The sequence below is a fragment of the Loxodonta africana genome, chromosome 18, assembly GCF_030014295.1.
Source record: "Loxodonta africana isolate mLoxAfr1 chromosome 18, mLoxAfr1.hap2, whole genome shotgun sequence".
Taxonomy (NCBI): domain Eukaryota; kingdom Metazoa; phylum Chordata; class Mammalia; order Proboscidea; family Elephantidae; genus Loxodonta; species Loxodonta africana.
In genome coordinates, this window is record NC_087359.1 from 34,168,950 (window position 1) to 34,193,756 (window position 24,807).

Here is a 24,807-nt window from a genome sequence, read left to right on the forward strand (position 1 = left end):
GCGCGCTCTCCCGCGCCCCCCACCAGCGTCGCCTGTGGACTGACCAAAGTGCCTCTCATTGGCCTCTCTGCCCTGTCAATCTCCTGTGAGTATCAAGGGGCGGGGCGGAGGCGGAGATCCGGATCCGGAGCGGCTGAAAGGCGGAAGTGGAGGCCGGAGCCTGGGACACCGCCGGGGGGAGAGGAGCGAAGCCTGTCCGAGCCCCGGCCCTGAGTAACGCCGCCGCCCCGGAGCCGCCGTGAGTGTGCCTGTCCGGGACCCAGTGCCTCGCCTGCGTTACAGCCTCTCCGGGGCAACCTTTCCTCCCGCCCAACCCCAGTTTAGGGGGATACCGGCCCCTCCCAGGCTCCCTGGGCTTGACCCCTCCCCCGACCCGTAGCCCCCTTTTAAGGGGCTTCCTAGGCATCGGGCCAAAGAAGGACCTTTCTTTCCTTCCTTTACGTGCCCTTCGTGAGTCTGAGGAAAGCCCCCATGGTCCTCCTCGGTCTTGTCCAGGCCATTTGTGGGAGAGAGGGACCCTAAGTTTCGATCCTCCTGCTTCCAGGATTGGAGGACTCTGCTAGCTGTGAAGGAACCTGTCCTCCTTCTCTTGTAGAGGTGGAGGGGAGTGCTGTCTGTCGCCGTTTTCCGTCCCCGCGCCCTATGAAAAAACACTTGTCCCCTTCCATCCCTAGAGTTTTGTCTCGATTTAATTTGAGTGGGTCTGAGTGGGACCGTTCCACACGCACAGAAGTGTTTGCGCTCCCTTAGCTCTTTATTTCTCTTCTTTCTTCAGCCAGAGAGCCGGATAGGACCTAAGCAGAGTTTTGAACTCTGGGCCACTTATTGGAATTAGCTGTCTTCATGTCTTGCCCCCTTCACCCCCTCAGGTCTGTCTTCTAGTTTTGTTGTTCTCTGAGTATATCGCTCTTCCTGCCTCCGACGAATTTAGCTGAGGTTTGCTCGGTGCTAGCTACAGATCACAGATCCGGGCGGATCTACCCATTCATTATCTTCTCTCCTTTCCTCCTCCCCCCTTACTCCAGGCTCAGCCCTCTCCTCCCAGAGCTCATGACTGGTTTCCAAGCTGCCTCAGATGGACTGCTGTCTACTGGTTTATAGGGAGGAGAATAAGACTAAAAATGAGTTTGAAGTTGAAGGGTCCTGGGCCATCTCTTTCCCACTGCCAAACACACGCACACCCCGCACCCTGAGCAACAGGTGCACCCCACTTCTAGTCCCAGGTTCTACCTCCAAACCTGTCTGGGTTTGGAAAAACTATAGGTTACAGAGGAGTAAGTCAAGATCACCGTGGCAGCTCTGGATTCATAATGTGATAATTTTTATATTGATTAATAAACTTTGCATATTAGCTGAAGGAATTCCCATACAACTCAGCAAGTGCTGTTGCCCTGAGCTTTCCAAGAGACACCCCGGGCTGACATACGATCCTTGTCTGTTGCTTGAGACTTAGGTGTGTGAAATGGCTGCTGTCTCCGACCAAGCTGGGAGGTTCTTTGTCATGTGGCCAAAGTACAGGTCAGAGACTGTACCTCAGTGAGAAGCAGCCTGACTCTTTGAGGCCAGGACTAACCCTTGCTATCTACAGTGGAGGAAGGGAGGGAAGGCCATGCAATCCTTGGCATTCTTGTAGTTCTTCGGTGTTCTGGGCCACCGTTCCCACCCTTGGATGTGCCTTACAAGTACTATAATTTTTTGCCTTGAGATTTTCTGACTGCTTCTGGACAGTCACTAATGTCTGACTCCTGCAATGTTTTACGCTAGACCTGGGATGCACTTATTTCACTTCTTATTGGACAACAAAAAAACTTTCCTTTTTAGAGTCAACAGCTGGATCACAAGTTGTGTATCTGTATGGGCTTCTTTGGAGGGTCTGTAGCAAACCTAGTTTTTCTAATCAGAGGCGCAGAGCCAGAGAGACCTGACTGCATATCACCTGTTGGCCTCTGACCAAACTCACCTCCTCAGCAATGCACTGTGGTTTCGGGAGCACTTCAGGTGTCCTGGGATGAGGCCGACCAGTTTTCTGAGGGACCGTTTTTCCTTTGCTTGGATGTGCCTTCCCCGCTCTGACTCTGAAACGGGCTTTGGAAGGAGAAGGTCTGCCTCTCAAATTGATGAGGAAGGCAGCAGTGCTCCGGGTGGTTATGTAGCCACTTCTGGCATCCAGCGATTATAGAATCCAAGCACTGGTTGGCAGAAAGAAGTAGGGATTTGTGTGGGACAGAAAGCCTTCTCTCTGATACTGTTCCTTTCTTCCCCCTTTGCCTCTCAAAATTAGTTGGCCTTTTTTCTGCCTTTATACTGTAACAAAAAAAAAAAACAAACCAGTTGTCGTCGAGTTGACTCCAACTCATGGCAACCCCATGTGTGTAGAGTAGAACTGTGCTCCATAGGATTTTCAATGGCTGTGATCCTTCAGAAGTAGATTGCCAGGCCTTTCTTCCGAGGCACCTCTGGGTCGATTGCAACCACCAACCTTTCAGTTTGTAGCCAAGCACTTAACCATTTGCACCCCCCGGGCACTTTCCTTTATATTATAGTAGGGGAGTAAGAACTCATTTTTTATAAATCATTTTAATGTTACAAAGTTCTTTTCACACATGTTCCCCATGAGAATCCTGTGAGATCGTGAAATTGGTATCCGCATTTTAGAGATGATGCTGGAGGAACTGGAGTCGCTTGCATAAGATCATGTAGTTAGAAAGTGGTAGAGTCAGGGCTTGGGACTTGGGACTTGGGACTCATCTTCCCTAATATTGGACCCCCTTTCAATCTGTCTGTTAAATGAATGAACATGCCTAATAGGGTGAGCAGGCAATGGCATTTACCCAAGCAGGCTGCAGATTCTTAGTCCTTTTGCATCCTACATCATTGGCATCCCCTTCTTTGCTTCTGTTTTGTTTTCCCATCCCCATCCCACCCCCCTTCCTCTTTCTTAACCCCTTTTGCTTCTCCTCTGCCTTTTGCGGTCACAGCACTTACGAGTCCCAGGTCAGTACTCTTCAGGGCCCAGGAGATTGCTGACATCTGCATGCCGTCAATTCCCTGGGAGCCTGAAAGTCATGATGAAAGTAAAAGTGAGTGGGGTCCCACTGGGCAGGGTGAAAGGGGTAGGGAACCAGCAGAGCTGACTTCTCATTAGCCCTCTGATTCCCCTTTGGTGCTGCCTGCCACTTGCAGGTGAGGAGAATGTGACTCTCCACCAGGAGCTCTTTCACTTGAATTGACTGATAACAGGGGAATGGAGCAAGGTCATACAGTTAAATTCGGCCCCACCAAGCAAGTACTTCTTAGACAAGATCTTCTTCCTCTATCCCATGCACAGTAAACAGAATGACAGTGTGGTGGGCAGAATGCAGTAGTGCTTTGGAGTCGGTGAGCCCTGAGTTCATATCCGAACTCCCCCATTTACCAGTTGTATGACCTTGGGCTTATTACTTGACCTCACTGATCCTCTGTTTCTTTACTCAAAAGGACAAATAAATATCTTGCAGCTTTAAAAACAGAGAATAAAGGAGCCAGTCAAGTGCCTGGCGTAGCCGGTTGTTGCCGCCACCTTTGAGTCAATTCCAACTCATGGTGACCCCATGTGTGCAAAGTAGAACTGCTCCACAGGGTTTTCAAGGCTGTAATCTTTCGGAAGCAGATCACCAGGCCTGTCTTCTGAGGTGCCTCTGGGGGATCGGGGCATTTTTGAACTGCCAACGTTCTGGCTAGTAGTCGAGCACTTAACTGCACCACCCAGGGACTCCTATTGGCACAGCACAGATCTCTAAAAATAGCAGTTGCCTCTGGTGGGTGGGTAGGGTTTTGAAGGTGCATCATCATTTACTCCTAGGATTCTGACTCAACATATGAACCGTGTGTCTGCTATAATGCCTGGTGTGATGCTTGATGATTTCACCTTGCCTCGTTTGGTAGATATTGAATAGAATTGATGTGGGTAGTTGTATTAGTTTTCTAGAGTTGCTTTAAACAAAAATTACCACAAATTTGGTGGCTTAAAACAACACAAATGTATTCATTGACAGCTGTGGAGGTTAGAAGTCCAAAGTCAAGGAGTTGGCAGGGCCATGTTCTCACTGAAGGCTCTAGGAGAGTATCCTTCCTTGCCTCTTCCTAGCTTCTGGTGGTCTCCCGCAATCCTTGGTTTGTAGATGCGTCACTCTGATCTCTGCCTTTGTTGTTACATGGCAGTCTCCCTCCATATCTCTCTGTGTCTTTTCTCATAAGGACACCAATCATATTGAATTTAGAACCTACCCTGATCCAGTATGACCTCATCTGCACTTGATTGCATCTGCAGAGGCCTGTTTCCAAATAAGGTCACAGTCACAGGTCCCGGGTGGATATGAATTTTGGGGGGACACTGTTTAACCTAGTACAGTAGTATTTCCATTTTACTGAAGAGAAGGCTAAGGGCTGTGATTGTGCTTATCACAGTGGGGTATTCAGACCCTGCTGGAGTCATGTGCTGTGGGTACTCAGAGCCACAGACTGAATGAGGTCTGCATCTTCCAGGCACTTCAGTCTTACTCAGTTTTAAGTATTTTCATGTTAAAATAGACCTGGATCTATTATGGAGCCCTGGTGGTACAGTGGTTGAGAGCTTGGCTGCTAACCAAAAGGTCAGCAGTTCAAATACATCAGCCATTCCTTGGAAACCCTCTGAGGCAGTTCTACTCTTATGTCGTATAGGGTCTCTATTAGTTTGAATCGACTCAGTGGCAATGGGTACAGGTTTTGGATCTATTATAGATTGAAATGCAAAAGTTTGCATGAATTTAAGCTAAAACCGGAAGCTTAAAGATAATATTATGATTGTAGCAGGCTGCTTGGGGTTCGATTACCAGGTTCCTGGGGTTTTGTGTTTCTTTCTCCCCTGAGTTGAGTCAGGGGTACTTTGGTTGTAGCTCTTTGAGAAGCACTGGTTCAGGAAGGATCTGTAAACTAGGATGTCCCCAAAATCCAGGTAATGGGACTTTCAAGAACCTTGGTGCAGGAGAGTGGGAATATTTTTTAAAAAGCCCTTTGAATTAATAACCTGATGTTGTAAGAGATACGTTTTCAGAGCAACTATCTCTGCTTTTTGTGTACAGGAATAATCTTACAAATGAAAGCCAAACTTACTGAGCTTTGCCTACTGTGTGCCAGGCACTGTCCTGAGCCCTTGGCATGTACTGACTCGTTTAATCCTTACAACCACCCCAGGAGATAGGAATTGTGTGTAATCCCCACGCTATAGTGGGGAACTCCATAGGAAGTGGCAGAGCAGGGTTTGGAATTGAAAGACTGGGTTCTTATCACTATGCAATACAGCCTCTCTTTGACTCACCTCTGGGTTAAATGTCTTCTGTTCCCTTGGCCTGGAAAGCGTTTCACCTTGCTGCTTGGGAGCTGCATCTGTCTACATGTCTCAAAGCTCAGATTGAACAGCTCATCCTCTCTGAAGCCTTCCCTTCCCCCAGGTGGGCTGAGGGGCTTTCGCCTCGATTTGCTTTCCCCTAGGACTACACCTATCTAATTGCACCTTCTTGACCTCCTTCTCTGGTGTAGGAGCCCTTTAGGGCCCTGGATCGAGTCCTGATTGATCTCTGTGTGTCTAGTACCTAGCATGGTCTCCAGGAGGTCCCCCACTGAGTCTGTTCAAGGAAAGGGCAGGGATTCTTTTTTTTTTGAAGCAAAGGCCTCCTCACCTCTTTAACATGCCCCTCCCAAGCTCACATAGCTTGGATGTGGTGAGCCCAGAATTCAAACTTGAATCCATCTGATTCCAAAACTTGGGTCATTTCTTTAGTCTGTTCTCTAGGAAATTGTTCATGGGCAGATTTGAAACAAACAGGTTAATAGAATGAATGCTACAGTACAGGTGATGGAGAAGAGGGTCATAAGCTAAATTTCCAGAGGGTAGGGCGCTGGTGGCACAATGGTTAAGTGCTAACCAAAAGGTTGACAATTAGAACCCACCAGCCGCTCTGCAGGGGAAAAGACCTGGCAATCTGCTCCCATAAAGATTTCTGCCTAGGAAACCCTATGAGGCAGCCCTACACTGTTCTATAGGGTCACTATGAGTCAGAATCGACTGAACAGAGTTCTCCACATCTCCATTTCCAGTGAAGGGTTTACTAGGAAAAGGTGGGCATGGCTTTGGCCACCCGTAGTCTTGTTAACCAACTTCTGAAGCATGTGTGTCTGGTAGGACAGCTGTGGGTGGTGAGACAGCTCTGACCCCAGGCCAGTACTGTACTCAGCAAAGATCAGTGGAAATGAATCGAACTCTGGTTTGTGGGTACAACTTTGCACATCTGCACAAAGCTCCTTCTGGAGTGAGAGGGTGGTCTTAAGAAAATGGTACCAACAACGGTCTAGTCTGGTGAGTGGTGGGAGCAGCCCTCCCTTGTGTATTTGCAGATACACATGTTGCCTTTGAACTCCCCTGCTCCAGTGCCCGTGGTGCTTGGCTGTTAACCTCTACTTACCTCAAGACTGACTTGCACCATTGATATGGCTCTCACCTACCTCCTTCCCTGCATCCCCCAACCCCCTGCGCCCCGCCCGGTCAGCCCAGCCTCATGCTTCCTGCTCCGTGTAAATAAAGTTAACTGATATTTTAAATGTGAGTTTGTGGTAACTAGAGTCCTTGGATTTAATTTTGTCATGAATTGAGCCACCACTTTTTTTTTAAATAAGCTTTATTTGAGAAGTTTTAAATTTACAGAACAGTTGCAAAGTTAGTATAGAGTTTTCCCATAAGCCCTGCACCCAATTTTCCCTATTTAGTAAATCTTTTTTATTTTTAATTGTGTATTAGGTGAAAGTTTACAGTGCAGGTTAATAACTAAAGTCCATACTTTGTTGAGATGTCCATAGTTTTTACCTAAAGTCCTTCTTCTGTCCCAGGATCCCATCAGGATATGAAATACATTTAGTTGCCATGTTTGCTTGGACTGCTCTTGGCTGTGACATTTCTCGGTACCTTCTTTGTGATGACCTGACAGCTTTGAGGAGTACTGGTCAGGTGTTTTGTAGAGTATCTCCCAACTGGGATTTGTCTGATGTTTTTCTCATGATTAAACCAGGGCTGTGAGTGCTTGGGAGGAACACCACAAAGGTAAAATGCCGTTCTCACATCGCATCAAGGGCACGGACTCTCCACACGACCTAACACTGTCGATGTTGGCCTGGATCACCTGGCTGCGGTCGTAGAGTTGCTGTCCTCCCCGCCCCCTTCCTATACTGTGCTGTTTGGAAGGAGGGCCTTGCATGTGGCCCACACTTGAGTGGGGAGTTAGGCTCCACCTCCTTGAGGGCAGAGGAGCTACAACGTTTTTCTTCAGTTATTTATAGCAGCATAACCAGTTGCTGTGGAGTTGACTCTGACTCATGGAGACCCCGTGTGTGTCAGAGTAAACTCTGTGCCGTAGGGTTTTCAGTGGCTGGTGTTTTGTAAGTAAATCGCCAGGCTGTATTCCAAGGTGCCTCTGGGTGGACTTGAACCTCCAGCCTTTCTGTCAGTTGCTGAGCACATTAACTGTTTGCACCACCCAAACAGACCAAACCAGTTGTCGTTGAGTTGATTCCGACTCACGGCGACCCCACGTGTTGCCGAGTAGAACTGTGCTTCGTAGGGTTTCCGTGGCCGTGACCTTAGGGAAGCAGATTGCTGAGGCGTCTCTGAGTGAGTTCGAACCACCAGCGTTTCGGTTAGTAGCCAAGTGCTTAACCGTTTGTGCCAACAAGGACTCCTGTATCAGCGTAGACTCGGATATGTCTGTTACGCTTTGGGTTATAATCCAGTGCTACTGATTAGGGGCTGGTTCAGTTGGCTCCTGTGTCCCTTGATGTACCCTCATTATCGTGGGGTTTTTTCTGAGCACTACAAGACACTCAGGCTCACTTTGTGTATTTCTTGCTCCAGTCCTAGAATTAATCAGCTGTTTCTGCAAGGCTACTGCCTTTTTAGCAAACATTTTCTCTCAAGTATGTTGATGTGGAGTTATGTCGAGTTGTTCAAATTGTTTCTTCTCTTGGTGGTTAGTCAGAGTTACTCAAGATTCAGGGGTTGAATAAGGGAGAGTCAGTCGTACCTGGGAAGGAAACCCTGGTGGTGTAGTGGTAAAGTGCTGTGGCTGCTAACCAAAAGGTCAGCAGTTGGAATCCACCAGGCACTCCTTGGAAGCCCTATGGGAGGCACCTCTGCTCTGTCCTGTAGGGTTGCTATGACTCGGAATCGACTCGATGGCAACAGGTGTGGTTTTTGGTTTTGGTACCTGGGAAATCCACCTTGTGAGAACCAACCCTGGTCCTGGAGTAGATCTGGACAGCAGGTGGTTCTTCTTTTCTTGTGCCCTCTGCCTGATGCTGTGACTGATCCAAAAAAATTGTTAGATTTGGTATTTGCTTTGGAGTTTCCTGTTGCGTTAGGAAGATGAGATCTGTGCACATAATTATTCTTATTTCAGGTACTAAATTCTCCAGCCAAACCTTCCTGGACTCTGAGTCTCCTAAGAAAGTCCATGTGGTCTGGGGCAGCATTCCTTAGCTGCCATTCAGAAAGGGACCTCTGCTTTGGGAGGGTTTGTGCAGGTTTGTAGCTCTAGGTGGGCTCAGAGCAGGCCGTCACTTTGTGTTGTGATCCTGAATCAATGAATAGCTTAAATCCTTCCATGGTACTGTCATCCCTCTGAAGACATGTCACCTGAGCCCTGCTGGAAACATTAACTGGGGTCTTAACAGAAGTTGGTTTACAAACCTCTTGTCTTCTATTCATAGCTTCGTGTGTGTCCCCCTCAGGTGGCTTCATCAGAAGCATCCCAGGCGTAAGGGGAGGGCGTGGGTGCTCTCCTAGTCACCAAGTGGCTGCCTGAGCTGCTTAGAAGGCTGTGGTGATTAATGACGCCAATTTTCAAATCTCTAGCATTTTCAGCCCAGTTTTTAAAAGGAACTCTGGATTCTTTGTCAGCTGCCGTATTCCTGTCCCCTCCCCCTCTCTGCAGCTGAACTGCTTCTTCCCTTTCCTGAAAGAGGCTTTGAGATGGAAGGAAGGGCCTTTGGCCTTTAAGATGTTTTGTGTTGTGGGGTTTTTTTTTTTTTTTTTTTTAAAGGTGTAATGGTTATTTTTTAGTGGTTATGATTACAGTCTAGGAAACCCTTTGGGGCAATTCTGTTCTGTCCTGTAGGGTCAGTGTGAGGGAGAATTGACTTGATAGCGTCCAACAACAATGGTTTGCCTGGTTGGGAGCTTTAACTCAGTGCTGGTTTATTGTATGGTGATGGACTCTCCTCCATCCGGAGGCTCTGGGAGCCAGCCGCCAGAGAATACAAGGTTGTGCTTGTTGACAGGGCATAGCACATGGGGTGTGAGCTGGCCCTTCTAGGGACTCTGGTAAAAGTCATCCTATTCAGCATTCTCTCCAAATCAGGGGCACAGAAGAATGGGGTCCAGAGAAACTGGAGTGAAAGGAATGCGTGAATGGTGTCTGAAGGTGCAGGTTGAGGAATCTGCTTCCTTCCTAGGGACATGCGGTTTTCTCACCCCTGCCCTGTGAACAGTTACTGAATGCTTTCCACGAGCCGGGCCCTTTGCTAGAAGTCTTACGTGTGTCATATTCCCAATAGCCCTGTGCGGTGGGGGTACTAGTCTCTCCATTTTACATGTGAGGGCATGGGTTCAGTAACACAGGTCACCCTAGTAAGTGGTGGCTCCAGGACTTGTCTGACTCCAGCACTCAAGCTCTTAGCCCCTGTGCAGGGCCCTGAGAGGTCCTATCTGGGATAGTGAGGCTTCTCCTTGGCTGCGCTATGGCTCTGTTAGGGGATCAGGGCAGTCTGGCAGATGGGTGTGTATTTAACCCCTCAGTTGCCCCCATACACTTACCAAACCTATCCAGACTACCTGTGTCACGTGTTCAGTTGAACATTTATTTATTGAATGCATACAGTGTGCCAGGCTTGATGTTATGTGCTGATAACACACAGGAAACCCATAGTCCAGCCTTTGAGGACATTGTAGTGTGATCCTTTTCCTCTACAACAATGCACTCAGTTTCTCTTGCCTTTTCACCCCCAAGCCCCGAGTTCTCCACCTACAACCAAAAAAAAAAAAAAAACAGTCTTATGAAAATTTGAGACCAGGGAAGTAGTAGTGTGAGTCGTTCATTGAAACTTACTTAGACGCATTTATTGCCTGATTGTTTCACCTGGCACCATTCTACATTTTATTCAGCAAAAATTAAGAAAAAGAAAAAGCCTGCCTAAAATATTGTTCTCTGGCTCTAGGCTTCTTAGAGCAGCCACTGCCTCTCAGCTCTTAGGATGGGAGCTCTGGCCTCCTGTAGTTGTTCTTGTTAGATTGGCAGCCCCTTGCCACAGTGTGTGTGTGACATCTGAGCAAGAGGAATTTGGTTTGCTGGTGTCTGATCTCTGATTCCCTTTTCCCTGCTCTCCTCTCAAATGGGACCTCTGCTCTTTGTTTAGGAGCTGAGGGCAAAATAAAAAGGGCAGTGAATTAAACTGGCTTTCTTTTTTTGTAGACAGGAAGGGTTTCTGAGAGGTGTCCATTGTTGGTTTCAGTAACTGGGTGAACAGGTGCTCCTGCTGACCTTGACTTCCAACAGAGGCTCTTGGTGTCTTTTGGGGCCCAGTGCTGCCCCAGTGCAGCAGCCGAGTGGCAGCTGTCCAGGCTGGTCCTCCTGGCTCTTGCAGAAACTCTCCTGAGGCAGAGGGGAGATGGGCCCTGCACTGGTGACATTCCAGCTCAAAATGTCCGAAATAAATAGTAACTTTGTGAACAAAACAAATAGAGGGTGGTTGTGAGGATTGTGGATAAGCTTCATCCTACCTCCATCCTGACTGGCTTCCACAGGGCGCATGTTCCATCCTGGGACGGTGGCAGGTGTAGGTTGAGGGCCAGGGAAGAATCTCTGCCTTGGCTGGCTCTCTCCATAGCATCCCACCTGGCATGGCAGGCAAAGAGCTGAGTGTTGGGGCGTAAGCCACCTTACAGCCTCCATCCCATCCCCACCATGCCCTGTGGCTGGATGTGTGTGTGAATTTGTGTTGGGAAAAGTGCCAGATTTCGAATTGAACTTTTGCTTGCAGCTTCTTATAAAACTGCCTCGGATGGGCACACCTTGCTGACTGAGGTGTGCTGAGGTAGAGGCCAGGCCCTCTTAGGGAGAAGCGTCTGTCAGGAATGTCAGCGTTAGGTTCTAGCCCCCTGGGACCAACTTTGGCACCCTACCCTGTCTCCTCAACCTCCAGCTCCTGTTTGCCTTCCTAGGCTGGGGGCTTAAGGACCCCCTGAGAAGCCCTGGGCTCCTTCTTTGTGGATCTCACAGTCCTTTGTGGACACTGGGGCACGTCACACTGACCAGGCTGTGTCAGCAGATTCATGGAGATGCCCCCACCCTCTGCTGTCTGGGTGCAGGAAGAGAGGGAGCAGAGACTGGAGGTTTCCATCCTCGCCCTGCAAGTTAGCGCTGACTCGGCTTCTCTCTGGGCCTCTCAGGGAACCCATCTGTTGTCAGGAGCTAAGAAAGCAGCTCTGAGATCAGAGAAGGATTTCTTGGTGTTCTTACTGGGGCAGAGCCCTGGGAAGCTGGGGGTCTGTCCCTCCGGGGTGGCTGCTCCCTAACTCAGTGTTGGCATCTGCTCTGAGTAACGCAGCAGGCTTTCCCGCACTAGGGAAGGGGGCGCAGAAGTTGCTGTGCTTGGTGCTGGGTGAGTCCTGGCAGTGCTCTGGTGCAGCCTGGGCACAGTGTGGGGAGGTACCACTCGGTAATGTGTGTCCAGGGTTCAGCCTCCTGGCGCATCTGCACACTGGCATCCTTTGCAGGCTTGGTGGAGTTTGTACCTTAGCTGGGGCTCTTTTGGACTTCCTCGAGGCCTCACTGTAGTGTTGAAGTCTAGGCATTCCGCCCCAGAGAGCCTTATCCTTAAAAGGGGATGAAGTGAAAGTGACCCCAGCTAAGGGTGGGGGGCGGGGATCAGCGCACCACATTCTCCCTTGGAATGATTTACTTCCCTTCCCTCTGGAAAGGGAGCCCTCATCCTGTGGCTGGGGAAAGGCAGGACCGCCCCTTTACCATCCCCTAAGCCCACTACTTACTAGTGGGATAGGAAGCCCCGGCCCTGGCCTAGCATACCTCATCAGAAGCCCCCAAATCCCACCTGGACCGTGCAGCTTCTGGCTTCCAGGGTGGCTTTCTCTGTTACTCTCTCCAGGTGAGACACAGGCCCAGTGTGGAGCGATTCCGTAGTCCTGTTCACACGGGAGTACTCCCTGCTCTGATTCCACCCACCCCTACCACTAAGCCCCTTTTTCAAAACTCAGCAAGTGTCCTCTGACCTGTTGGGGAGTGCAGGGCACCACAGCACTGGAGCCTCTTTCTCCCCATTGAGATGACCTAAGTATTGGCTTCCCTTTTTATTATCATGAAAGCTTTAAATGACTTTAAAGTTTTCTAGCCCACAGTTAAGTTCAAAGGATAAATGTGTCCTTAGTATATAAGTAGCAGTCATATTTGTTTGCTGGATCCGGTATCTTGCCCTTTGTTTGTGTCTCGCCTTTGGGTATCTTTGTTGTCTTTTGGTCTTCTAATTCAGGCATCGTTCTGAATTTTTTCACACTGAAGAGGGGGCAGAAAATATCTTATATGGAGGGAGGCTAGATTGTTCATATCATTTCTAAGCTATAAATTTTTATTGTTATATACAAAATCCTATACTAGCAACATTTACCTTTTTATTTACTTATATATAGTAAAGCTTACGAATCTGAAGTGTACAGCTTGATGAATGTTTTCATCTGTATGGACTCCGTGTTTCTTCCTCCCAAATCGAGATAGAGAACTTTTCCATCCAGCACCATGTTTTTTAGTTGGACAGAAACTTATTTTTCTATAGTTAAGAGCCTTATTTTACTAAAGCATGCATAGAAAGTGGCAACCCCTGGTATTCTCAGTAGAATGTAATAACATTGTTCACGTTCTTGGGGGTCGTCGTTTCTCTATTTCCGATGGGGAGAGCCATGTTGAGTTGTAAGTCCTGGGCTCGGGCTTTGCAGCTAGCTGGCTGGGTGACCCTGGCAGGTTACCTCACCTCACCTCACCTTCATTTCCTTCTCTGTCATTGGAAAGAGTAGGCTTAGGACTTTAAGGTTCCCTTTGAGCTCTGACAACCCACAAATCAAAACTCTAAATAGACTATTATTATCAACTTGCCACTGGTTGGAACCTTACCTTCAGCCTGGTACTGTGTTGTACACTCTATGCCTTGTTTCATTTAATCTTTAAACCACCCTGTGAGATTAGCATGGCTAAGGAACAGAAGCTGAGAACAGTCACTTGTGTGATTTGGCCAGGGTCACACCACTAATAAATGATGGAGCCAGGCCTTAATCAGACCCAGCTTAGCCTCCCAAGACCTAACCCTGCTGGTAGTGCTTGGGAAGGGTGTGTGGGTACCTCTTACTGGCTCATGGCTTGTGTTGTGTCTGGTTCTTCTTTCCTCTGGGTCTGCAACCAGCTAGAGGCCTGGGTAGTCCTGCTGTGAGTCTGCCCACTGTTGCCTTGTGCCGGTAATGTTTGTCTTCCCCCGTGAGGAAGAGCTGTGTCTTAGGTCTGCAGTACATCATCTTCCCAGCTGACCTGAATCTCTGAAGCATCCACAGAGCCTTGGCTCCATTTGGCTTTTTCAGTGTCTTTCAACCTTACCTTTGATCCTAATTACCCCTCCTCTCGTGTCCCATGTTTGGTTCTCTTTAAGCTAAGAAGTTGCTTATGCTCTCTTCCTCATCTTCTCTTACCCAACTCTGTGGTGTTAAATATATAGGAAAGCTTTTTTCTGGAGTAAAGTAGCTGAAGAGTCAGTTTCTGGTCCGAACCACCTCCACGGGCGCTGGGCGGGGTTACTCAGTTCCCTGGCCGGCCACAGTGGATACCCTTGAGTGAGCTGGTCTCCACCCACCAGCCTGGTGACCAGAGTCTGATTGGTTTCCCTAATCAGCTTACTCTCCAGGCTGTGCTAGGACTCTCAGCTAGAGGAAGTCTCTGAAGCAAACAGGAAACATGCGAGACACCCATCAGCTGGAATTACTCACTGATTACCAGGAACAACAGAAAGTATGAAATGGGTGACTTCATGGATTAGAGAAGAGAAAGGTGAAAATGGATAATGGAGGCTAGAGGAAGGGGTTTCACTCCAGCACAGCCTGTTCCAGCAGCATATGCTGTCTTGGAGAAGGCTTCAGGGCCGCCCATCTGCCTGTCCCTCACATCCACGTGTTTTACCAGAGGACGCCCAGGCACATGAGTGGTTGTCCATGGCACTGGACTGGGGATCTCTGAGAGGGCTCATTGAGGATGGCTGACATATGCTTTTATGGACACTGGAGATGTCACTTTTGCTCCAGGGATCTGAGGCACCTGAATCCGCTGTGTTTTTTGGTCCCCTTCTTGGCTGTCTGCCTCTTGTATTCCTTCCTCCTTCCTGTATCAGCTATTGCTCTCATGCTTAAATCCACCTGCTTAGAATCACTTGGAGAACTTATTTTAAAAATACTGATTTCTGAACTCCACATCTAGAGATTCTAATTCAGTTGGTCAGAGTTTGTTTTTTTTCCCCTAAACATTCTGGGTGATTCTGATGGAAAAAAATTTGAGACCCACTGACGTGTATTGTCCAGAGCAGAGGAAACCCCAGAGCAAGGAATAGCAGTCTTCTGCTTTTTCTTCCTCTCCTGCCCTTGGCCCAGAAGTGGGCTGGGCGTGTACCCATTATGCCTGTCCATGAGGCCAGAATTTTAGGAGCTTGGACCCCCTCCTGCCCTTCCTGTGCCCTGTGGGAAAAGACACCCAGTATAGATGCCCCAAGTCCTGGCGTTCTCTCTCCATTTCTCTGGAAGATGTGAGGTCGGGGCTGGTGTTCATTCCCAATGGCCTCTAAACCACCAGGGTTCTGATTTAGGGGGCGGGGGGACCATGGCATGGCAATCCTTCTGCTGGGATCTAAAGCTCCCTGACTACCGTTAATGCTCCTGAAAATATCCATGAAGAAATTCATTCTACTGGCTTGCTTTTCCTGGTGTTGGAGAAACCAGTTTAAAAAAAAAAATCCTTGACCCATTCTGTATCTTATAAGAAAATTGACTATCACTCCGGCTCTTAAAGGGAACTTGATTTTTGTCTGAAAGAAACTATACTACGGTGTGATTCTACATTGTTGTTGTTGTCGGGTGCTGTTAAGTTGATCCTAACTCATAGTGATCCCTTGTGACAGAGTAGAACTGCCCTGTAGGGTTTTCATGGCTGTAATCTTCACGGAAGCAGATCATCAGGTCTTTCTCCTGTGGAGCTGCTGGGTGGGTTCAAACCACCAACCTTTCAGTTAGCAGCCAAGTGCTTAACCATAGCCTGACTGTAGCTGTGGATAATTATTACTGGTTCAGGTGGAAAAATTCCCACAGTGAGATTCCCATCTCCAGGGGGCAGGACAGTTGAATGCATGAACTCACCTTGACCGCCCTGCTAGGGGTACGGCCTGTTACCTGGTCTTGTGAGGGGAGGGTATAAAGCTTCCTGGAGAACTGGGTCTGGCCTTTACTTGTCTTAAACACTCCCATATCTCCATGCACCCTTCATGGCAAAATTAGCTGTCTCTGTGCTCTACCACCTGGGAACGTTTGACACCTCTGTTCATGTGATCACTAAATGGTGCCAGGCAAGCCACGAGGCAGTAGACCATAAAAAGTGCTGTGTGTGTGCGTACTCAGGTGTCTCTGGAAGGTAGGATCAGAATCCAGGCAGCAAATGTCACCAGCCGGTTGGGACTGGTGTAGCCTGTCTCATTTCATTGCGGAGACTGGAGTCCATTCACCAACAGTCTTAGAGAAGGTATTACAAATAATAACGTCAATAACAGTAGCTACTGTTTATTCAACGCTATGTGTGCTAGACACTTGGCAGACACTGTCATTAATCCTGTAATGCCCATATTGATGGTGGAACACAGAATCAGAGCTCTGGTGGCTTCTCCAGGATGACCCAAGCAGTGGCAGGATAGAGTCATAACCTCTGCTGCCTGAAGCCAGTGCCTGTGCTTGTACTCGCTGTGCCAGCTGCTCCAGCCTAGCTAGGCTTCAGTTGTACCTACGGCACTTTAAAAAATACAGATGCTGGACCCCACTGCGAACCTTCATTGGATCTCCAGGGGGCTGACTGCCCAGATGATTTTGATAGGCAGACAGGGTTGAGAATCATTAAGTTGTCTCTCCTCTAGCTTGTTAAAAAATGAGATTCTCTATAGGCAGATTTGGAAACCCATTGGTTTGATAGAGACAAGACTTAGATATGTTACCTGTATTTTTCTAGACTTGTAGGTGCTGCTTACTCCCCACCTCAGTTGCCCTCACCCCCACCTCACCCCCACTCATTCACACCTCCTCCTCCTCTAGTGCCCAGACCCCCTCCCCTGTCTGCTGCTCATCTAAGGTTGTATCATGTGGATTTGGGGTAATAACTGGTCTGCCTCGCCCTGGCGGCTGTCCCACTGTTGGAGTACTTAAAAAACAAAAAGAGTCTTAGGGACTGCAAAATCTCTGTGATTGTCAGCCGGCAGGCTTTGCTGGGCCACCAGAGCAGCTGCCACAAAAAGAGAGCCTCCTCTACCCAGTAACCTGAAACCCAGCACAGAGGGTAGGCGTGGCTGACATTGTTCTTCCACAGCAAGGAGAGCGGATGGTGAGGCAGAACGGGGGAGTAAGCATGCAGGCAGGCCCTGATTGCAGCTAGGCTCTGTCACTTACATGCTGAGAGGCCTTGAGCAGGGCATTTCATACCTGAGCCTCAGGGTTATTTATCTGAAAAACCAGGGGTGGTTTTAAAGCTTAAAGGAGATAATGGTTATATAATTTCTCTGTAAATGCTAGCTGTCTTTAAAAATTACTTCATTCAGGACACGCTCTTTGAATTCTCAGTCTGTACATAGGCATTGGGAAGAAGACCTCTCAAAGAAACAGAAAGCACAGACCTTGCCTCATGGGCCATATCATCTTGCAGACATTATTGACGGTGGTGAAATGAGAAAGCAGCTTAAACTGTAAAATATTTCAGAAATGGTATTTCTTGTTACAGGTTGATTGAGATGCTCCCACGCTTCCTTCCTTGTGCATTTGGAGAAGAGGTGACCCCCATTTCAAGTCTCTTTCCCTTTGGTCCTGTGCAGAAAGGAAACGGTTGTTTCTTGTTAGTGAATCATTCTTCCTCAGGCTGAGTTTTTAAACAAGTTGCTGGGAGAACTTGGATGGGAAAAATGATTCGAGGTTGAACAAAGCCAGCCCTTTGGCGTCAGCCTCTTGCATGAGCACAGACACTTGCTTCCCACAGACATCCTCTGTTCATTGACACCCCTGTCCCTTGACTATAAGGGACTGCGTCCCCTCCTCAGAGGGCAGGTGAAGGTTCTCTCTGGAATCTTGTTCAAAAGACCCTTCCTGTTCAGAGCCCATTTTGCACAGGGTTGTTGTTGTTAGTTGCTGTTGAGTCGGTTCCAACTCATGGCGACCCGTATGTGCAGAGTGGAACCGCTCCATAGGGTTTTCAAGGCTGTGACCTTCCAGAAGCAGACCATTGGGCCTGTCTTCCAAGGCGCCTCTGGATGGATTCAAACTGCCAACCTTTTGGCTAGTAGTTGAGTGCTTAACCGTTTGTGCCACCTGGGGACTCCTATGCCTAAAAAAAAAAATTTTTTTTTTTTTTTTTTGCTCTAATAGAAACCTTTTCTTTCCAACCCAGCTTCAAAACTGTACAGAATATTCAGGACATAACGCCCGAATTCAGGACTCATTTGTAAAACATTCTGTATATATGCTGACATCTTTTTGTTTTTTCATAATTAATTTTGTTGTTGAGAGTATACACAGCAAAACATATACCAATTCACGTACAAGTTTCTACATGTACAGTACAGTGACGTTGATTACATTCTTCAAGTTGTGCAGCCGTTCTCACCCTGCCTTTCTGAGTTGTCCGCCCCCATTTACATAAACTCACTGTCCCCTAAGGTGTCTGTCTAATCTTTTGAGTTGCTGTTGTCAATTTGATCTATACAGATAGATCTTAAAAGAGCATAGTGCTCAAGGCAGACATTCTTTACTAGTGAAGCTAAACTATTATTTGGCCTTAAGAAGACTTCAGGGGATATTTTTAGTTTAAGGTTTAGAGATTATCTCAGGGCAATAGTTTCAGGGGTTCAGCCAGCTTCCGTGAATTCAGAAAGTCTGGGTTCCGTGAGAATTTGACATTCTGTTCTGTATTAACCCCCTTTTGGTATAAGTTTCTTAGAGGCCTCTGGAGATAGGTTTCTTATCGTTCATTGCAGTTCTAAAACGTAAAGACAGTTTGAGACTTCCAGAGCACTCGCTAACCTAGTGACGAAGATGTCGGTGTTGAACACCAGCTGTTGGTGGTGCAGGTCTTGGTGTCCTGCACTCATGTCTACCCTCCCACACCTCTCTCTTGTTCTCTCTGTGTGCCACCTCCCTACCGCGCCCCCCCCCCCCCCGCCTCTGCCAATAGAGAATGGAACTGAGGTCTCTATTTCAAAGGGAAAGTTGGCAGCCATGCTGGGTCCCAGGAGAGCTTTGGCTTTGATGCATGTTTGTTTTGTGTGTGTGTGTTGTTTTGTAATGTGTGTGAGACTTCTGGCCCATCAAAAATGAGAACTGGGGAAAGCAGCTCAGGGTGAATGAGTGAAGTGCTGCTTTTATTCCAGTGCTACAGAGGCGCACAATCCAGCCTCAAAATGAGAAAATCCGTCAGTCCTAAGGGTGGCAGGAGAAAATGGCCATATTGGTTTGGCTCTTTTGCACGGCCAGGCCCTCATCCCTGAGTGTCCACAAAGCTGGCCAAGCACCTTATCTAAGGAGCTTCCTACTAAGACTCCCTGTGCCCTTGTCTGCCTCACCACCCACTCTGGCTCTGCACAGAGGCAGGCTCTGAGCCCAGCTAACAGACTGCAAGTTCACTGTTGGTTGACCTACATCCTAGTGTCTTCCTGGATGTTTTTTGTACCCCAAGGAACCTGTTGACTTAACTGTCACCAGGCTGACATCCACCCCTCCTCTCCTGTGTGCGTGGATGCTAATGTACGTGTTTGGGATGAGGAAGTGTGTTTGTTCAGACCATGAACCTGAAGTTGAGAGACCACCTTTCTCTTTAATGCTCAGATGGTTACAGAGCACACAGATGCATTGGACAGCCTAGTTAGGGGTCTCCTCCTACCTCCTGGGGTGGGAGGACAGGAAACTGGGGCGAGGGGAGGCAGTCAGCCAGGGCATAAGGGAGGAGGGAAGGAGACACCTGTGCTTTAAGAAGGGCTTACAGTGCAGCGGTTCTGAACTAACCCAGTACTTCTCATTTCTCCCTTGCAGTTGGAGACCCCCTCACCACTAAGTGCCTCTTTGCATAGCTCCGGCTCCCCGCCCCCACGCTCACTGGTACCACAACAGCGGGACGGGCCATGGCGGGTCGGGGAGGTGCAGCACGACCCAACGGACCAGCCTCTGGGAACAAGATCTGCCAATTTAAGCTGGTCCTGCTGGGGGAATCTGCGGTGGGCAAATCCAGCCTTGTCCTCCGCTTTGTCAAGGGCCAATTCCACGAGTACCAGGAGAGCACAATTGGAGGTGAGTGGGCATGACGGAGTGGGAGTAGCTTCAGAGAAGCCAAAGATATGCCCTGGCATTGAGGGGAGGGGCAGCCACCTGCCCAGGGTGGCAGCACCTCCACTTCATCTGGGTGCTGGAATCAAAGCCAACAATTTCATGCAAGAGAGTATCAAAAAGCATTGCTAATAAGAATGAGCTGTGAGTTGAAAACTGGCTTCAGTCCTGGCTCTGGCTCTTTATTATTTGTGTGGCCTTGGCCAAGACCCTTCCCCTAATCTGGCCTCTGGGAAGGGAGAGGCTGAGTCTGAACCACTGCGGGGCCTTCCCACTCTAACCGGTAGAGTCCGTCTGCCCCGGCCTCTCCCTGCTTTCCAGAATGGGGAAATGGCCTGGGGAGTTGTGGCTGGGAGAGGAGGCTGGTGTTTTTGAAGCTGACCTTTATCCTTTCTTTTGCATGTCATTGGTTTCCCAGTGGTCAGCATTTTGGATGTGAGGGTCTGGACTCAGCCTCTTGCTCTAGTGGCCAGTACAAACCCAATGGGCCAGGGCTGTTCTTGGGCTTGAGTCATCCTTTCTCTACTCTCTTGGTTGGTGGGAGGGTTCCAGGCAGCTGAACAAAACGGGCCGTGTCAGCAGTCTTCCTGCTGCCTCCTCAGCACTAGGGTCAGGAGCTGGAGAGGGGAAGTGAAGGGAAGCCCTGGGTCCCTCGGTGAGGGGGAGGGTAGATGAGGAAAGCAGGCTTTCTACAGAGAGCCGTCTTGGATCCTCTGCGGGGTCCAGGGGCAAAGGAGTCTCCCACATGTCTGCTCCGGCCCTGGGATTCCCCACTGAAGCATTTGCACAGCCGCCCCATGTTCCCCTACCTCCTTGGGCCAAAGATAGGGTCACTGTGTTTCCTGAGGGTTAGGCCACAGATTGGCCATGCAGAAATGGGTCTGGGTCAGAGCTGGGGATGGTGGCTAGCCAGGGCGCCTGGAGGTGGCAGGTGGGTAGAAAGCTGGTTACTCAGCCTCCACCTGGCAGTAGAACGGTCTGTACTTCTGGGCTTCCCCAGCACAGCTGAGCATATGAGTGTCCTCTGGAAACTGAAGGGCAGTGACACCCCTGTGCTGGAGCATACTGAGGGACTGGAGAGGTTTCCAGCCAGCTGTGCTCTCTCAGGGGAGCAGGGAAGGAAGAAGGGGGAGTGGACAGACTCACCCTTTTGTGCTTGGAGTCAGGTTCCCTGGGCTTTTCCACTCCTGCCCCTCACTGCAGTCCACCTCAGAGAGTGGTCCTGAAATGGTTCAGATGCAAGTTGTCATCCCATCTCTTCCTTCCTTGCCCAGGCTGAGTCTGGAAAGCCTGTGCACTCTCCACCCCCGAGACACACACAGAAATACAGACTCCCCCTGCCTTGCCTGAGCCTGTTTTAGCAGCTAGGCAGGGGCTTCTCTGTGTCCATCTTGGCGGCAGGTGTCTAAATGCCAGTGCCTGGGTACACCACGGAAGTGGGTAGTGGTGGCTTCTGGAACCCATTCTTACCCACCGGCATCACCTTCTCTTTTACAGCGGCCTTCCTCACACAGACTGTCTGCTTGGACGACACAACAGTCAAGTTTGAGATCTGGGACACAGCTGGACAGGAGCGGTATCACAGTCTGGCCCCCATGTATTATCGGGGGGCCCAGGCCGCCATCGTGGTCTATGACATCACCAACACGGTAAAGATTTTTTCCTTCTTTCCCTGTTGTTCATCTTCTGGAAGCCCCAGGAATTAGGTTATAGAGGCCCCCATATTTCTGGCCCCTCGACCTTCTGTTCCTGGGGTGGTGTGTGGACAGGCTTCCTCTATTGTTTGGGGTATCTCGCCAGTTGACATCATAGACTCGTTGGCTATGACAGCTCAAGCTTCTCTAGTGATTGACCCTGGGCAGAATACCTTCTCCATCCCCTTGATGTTCTGGCTCTGTCTCCCCAGGATACATTTGCACGGGCCAAGAACTGGGTAAAGGAGTTACAGAGGCAGGCCAGCCCCAACATCGTCATCGCACTTGCGGGCAACAAGGCGGACCTGGCCAGCAAGAGAGCCGTGGAATTCCAGGTGGGGAGATGGACAGGACCTGGGGGAAGGAGTATACCAGCTCCACTTGGCTTCCTCCAGGCTGCTCAGGGGCTTTGGGAAGGGCTGTGCAGGAGGCAGCGGGAGAGCTTTAATCTTCTGCCCCCCTTGTAGCTTAAGCATGGGCCTAAAAGGAAATTCATCTGCCTCTCCTTGTTCTGTTTCTTTGAGGGAGGGGGGTACATATGTATAGTGTAAGCTTCTGTTAATTTTTTCTCATAAATTGACTTTTTAATTAAATTTATTGACAAAGTAAGGCTTTTTTAAACTCTAACAGAAGAGGGTATATAGAATGAAATCTAAGTCCCTTCTAACCTTAGAAATCCAGATTCCCTTCTCCCTGGTTCCCCAGTTTCTTATCTTTCCAGAAATAGGCACGTGCATATGAATCCCTTTCTTTCACAGCTGGGAGCATGTTGCTCTGTATTATAATAACTTACTTTTACCAGCCCCTTATTGATGGACTCCTAGGTTGCTTGTAATAACAGCAGACTAGAGACAGTGCTGTGGTCACCATCCACATACCTGTGCTTTTGTCCAAATGTGTGAGTGTGTTTGTAGAATAACTTTCGAGAAATATTCCTGCCTAGTAATTTCAAGATCAGGAAGGCAGAATGGACCTAGAAAAACCTCGAAGACATCTGCTGATGTGTGTGAGCTGAGAGGTGCTAAACTAACAGGAGATCGGGATGTGGGACAGATGTCTCAGGAGACCCAGAGCAGGAAAGCCTTAAGCCTGATAGCCCTGCATTGGTCCAGCCTGTCTCTATTGTATCTAAGGCACTGTGATCAGGGATAATTTTTATCCTGGGCTCCATCCACTGCCAACTGTCGACATTTCCCTCCCACCCCCTCTCACCTCCATCTGAATCAGGAAGCACAAGCCTATGCAGATGACAACAGTTTGCTGTTCATGGAAACATCAGCAAAGACTGCAATGAATGTGAATGAAATTTTCATGGCAATAGGTAAGTTGCCTTTCATCAAGGGCACGTCACTTGGTTGCTGTTCTGTAGTAGGTCACCGGGGGTCCCTTCACTATTCTGATAAAATAGTCTTCTTCAGCTAATTGCCCGATGTAGATCGTTTGCCCCAGAATTTTCTAAAGCCTGGGCCAGCGTTTCAGCATTTCACTCCTTCACACTTTAGCTTGCTGCCCATTTCAAAGACTGTCATCACCATCCCCCTACCCACTTCTTAAGATTTTTTTTTAGTGCCTAGGCTCTGGAGTCATCCCGCTGGGTTCAAATCCTAGCTCTGTGGCCTTGGGCAAGTTATTTAACCCCTCTTTGCCTCAGTTCCCTGAAACACTCAGAACATGCCTGGCACGTAAAAGCCTTCGGTATGTGGTTTATCACTGATCGAATGGTGAAGGCCAGATTCTACTCGAGTAGGATTAGGAGAGAGTATTGGGTATCCCCCTCAAATGCATTTTTTTTCTCCTCCTGTCTCAAACAGCTAAGAAGCTTCCCAAGAACGAGCCCCAGAATGCTGCTGGTGCTCCAGGCCGGAACCGAGGCGTGGACCTTCAGGAGAACAACCCAGCCAGCCGGAGCCAGTGCTGCAGCAACTGAGCCCCCCTTGCCTGCCCACTGCCCCCACCTCCTCCGCCTGTACGACCCGACTGGAATCCACTCTAACCAATCGCACTTAACGACTGGGCCACCGCTGAGGGGGCAGGGGGAGGGCTCCACCATGATTTCTCCATATGATTTTGGTCATAGGCCGGAGTGAGCTATTCCACCTGCACCTTTCTGTACAAATACTAATTCAATTTTAAGTCTTAAGTCACTTTTTTAATATATATGATCTTCTGCTCTTCCCACTTCCTTCCCTTCCTACAGCTCCCCCACTTTTCCTTTGCTGGTAGTAGCCACATGCTCCTGTGCCCCCCACCCTTGTATATGGGGGCAGGGGGCTGGAGCAGTTACCCTTCCTTTCCTTCTTGCTGAATAGCAGACTCAGCAAGAGCATCCACACCCTTTCCTTGTTTGGAGCGGGCTTCGTCTGAGGTGGCCGGCAAGGCCCTGGAGGCTAGGGAATGAGAGCAAGCTCTTCCCGCAGCAGGCTGTCATCAGGCTGCACCCCCCGCCCCCCCAGCTGGGAGAGAACCCACAACATTACTACAGTTACTTATCACACATGTTATTGTGACAGCCACGAACCCATTGCCCACCCCCACCCCCTTGGTCACCCTGACCTCTGGCTCTGAGCCCTGTTCTGACCAAATCACGATGAGTATTTGGGGGTGGGTGGGTAAGGGGGGGAGTGGGGGGGATGGAACCAACTTTTTCTGTATTTTGTATTGTATGTTTTCTTCAACATGTAACCAATCAGTATCTTGTCAATATAGTCAGCCGATCGATCGACCTCGCTCTTGTCTTGTCTTTCTCTGGCAGAGTTTATCAGACCATGCCCTCTCCAGTTTTCTTGATGTTAATTTAAAACGAACCACTAATCTTGTGAAAAGCCTTTTTTTCCCTAATGTGAGGGGATGCTGGTGGTCATGGTAACCAAGAGAAAGAGGCCCTTACTTCTAGCAGCTCTTAGCGGGTAGGGATAGGGCCAGACTGACCTGGGGCTGAATCTCACCGAGTTTAAATTGAGGGTCCTGCCTTGGCCTCCCCGTCCAGCATAGATGGTGGTGCTGTGCAGTCTATATTTGAAGATTGCTGGCTTCTGAAACACCAGAAGTGGCCCCTTTGGGGTTTTTGGTTGGTCTGTGTCAGGCCTGTATGGGACTCTCACCCTCTTCCCTGAGGAGGGACATCGATGACCTCTACAACTTCCAGCCGGTCATAAGGCCAAGGCTGCCACACCTGGCTTTCCTCACCACCTGACTTCCTCACCACCTGTGTCCCCACAGCACCACCCCCCAAACACCAGGGCCAGGCCATTCTGTCCCAGTCTCTCAGGGCCCTCTGTTCTTTCTGGAGCCAGGTGAAGCTTGGGCACTCTGGCCCTCTGCTGCTCCCTGCCGGAGCCAGAGCTCAGACTGCCACAGGCTGGGGGCTATCGCCCTAGCAGTGAAATGAGC

The 24,807-nt window shown here is 49.2% G+C and overlaps 1 protein-coding gene across 1 annotated transcript; it reads left to right on the top strand.

Annotated features, from left to right (window-relative positions):
* Nucleotides 1-125: 125 nt before the first annotated feature.
* RAB5C (RAB5C, member RAS oncogene family) lies at nt 126-24,139 on the top strand. The gene is made up of 6 exons (XM_003414236.4): nt 126-238; nt 19,433-19,687; nt 21,221-21,372; nt 21,630-21,752; nt 22,645-22,738; nt 23,229-24,139. The coding sequence occupies exons 2-6, from the start codon at nt 19,522-19,524 to the stop codon at nt 23,342-23,344; spliced, it is 651 nt and encodes a 216-aa protein (XP_003414284.1). The 5' UTR covers nt 126-238; nt 19,433-19,521; the 3' UTR covers nt 23,345-24,139.
* The last annotated feature ends 668 nt before the right edge of the window (nt 24,140-24,807 follow it).

Excerpts from the sequence above, each read along its gene's own strand:
- RAB5C (XM_003414236.4), top strand. The coding sequence starts at position 19,522 with ATGGCGGGTCGGGGAGGTGCAGCACGACCCAACGGACCAGCCTCTGGG. Across the intron at positions 21,373-21,629 it reads TCTATGACATCACCAACACG|GATACATTTGCACGGGCCAA; the intron begins GTAAAGATTTTT and ends CTGTCTCCCCAG. Across the intron at positions 21,753-22,644 it reads AGAGAGCCGTGGAATTCCAG|GAAGCACAAGCCTATGCAGA; the intron begins GTGGGGAGATGG and ends CATCTGAATCAG.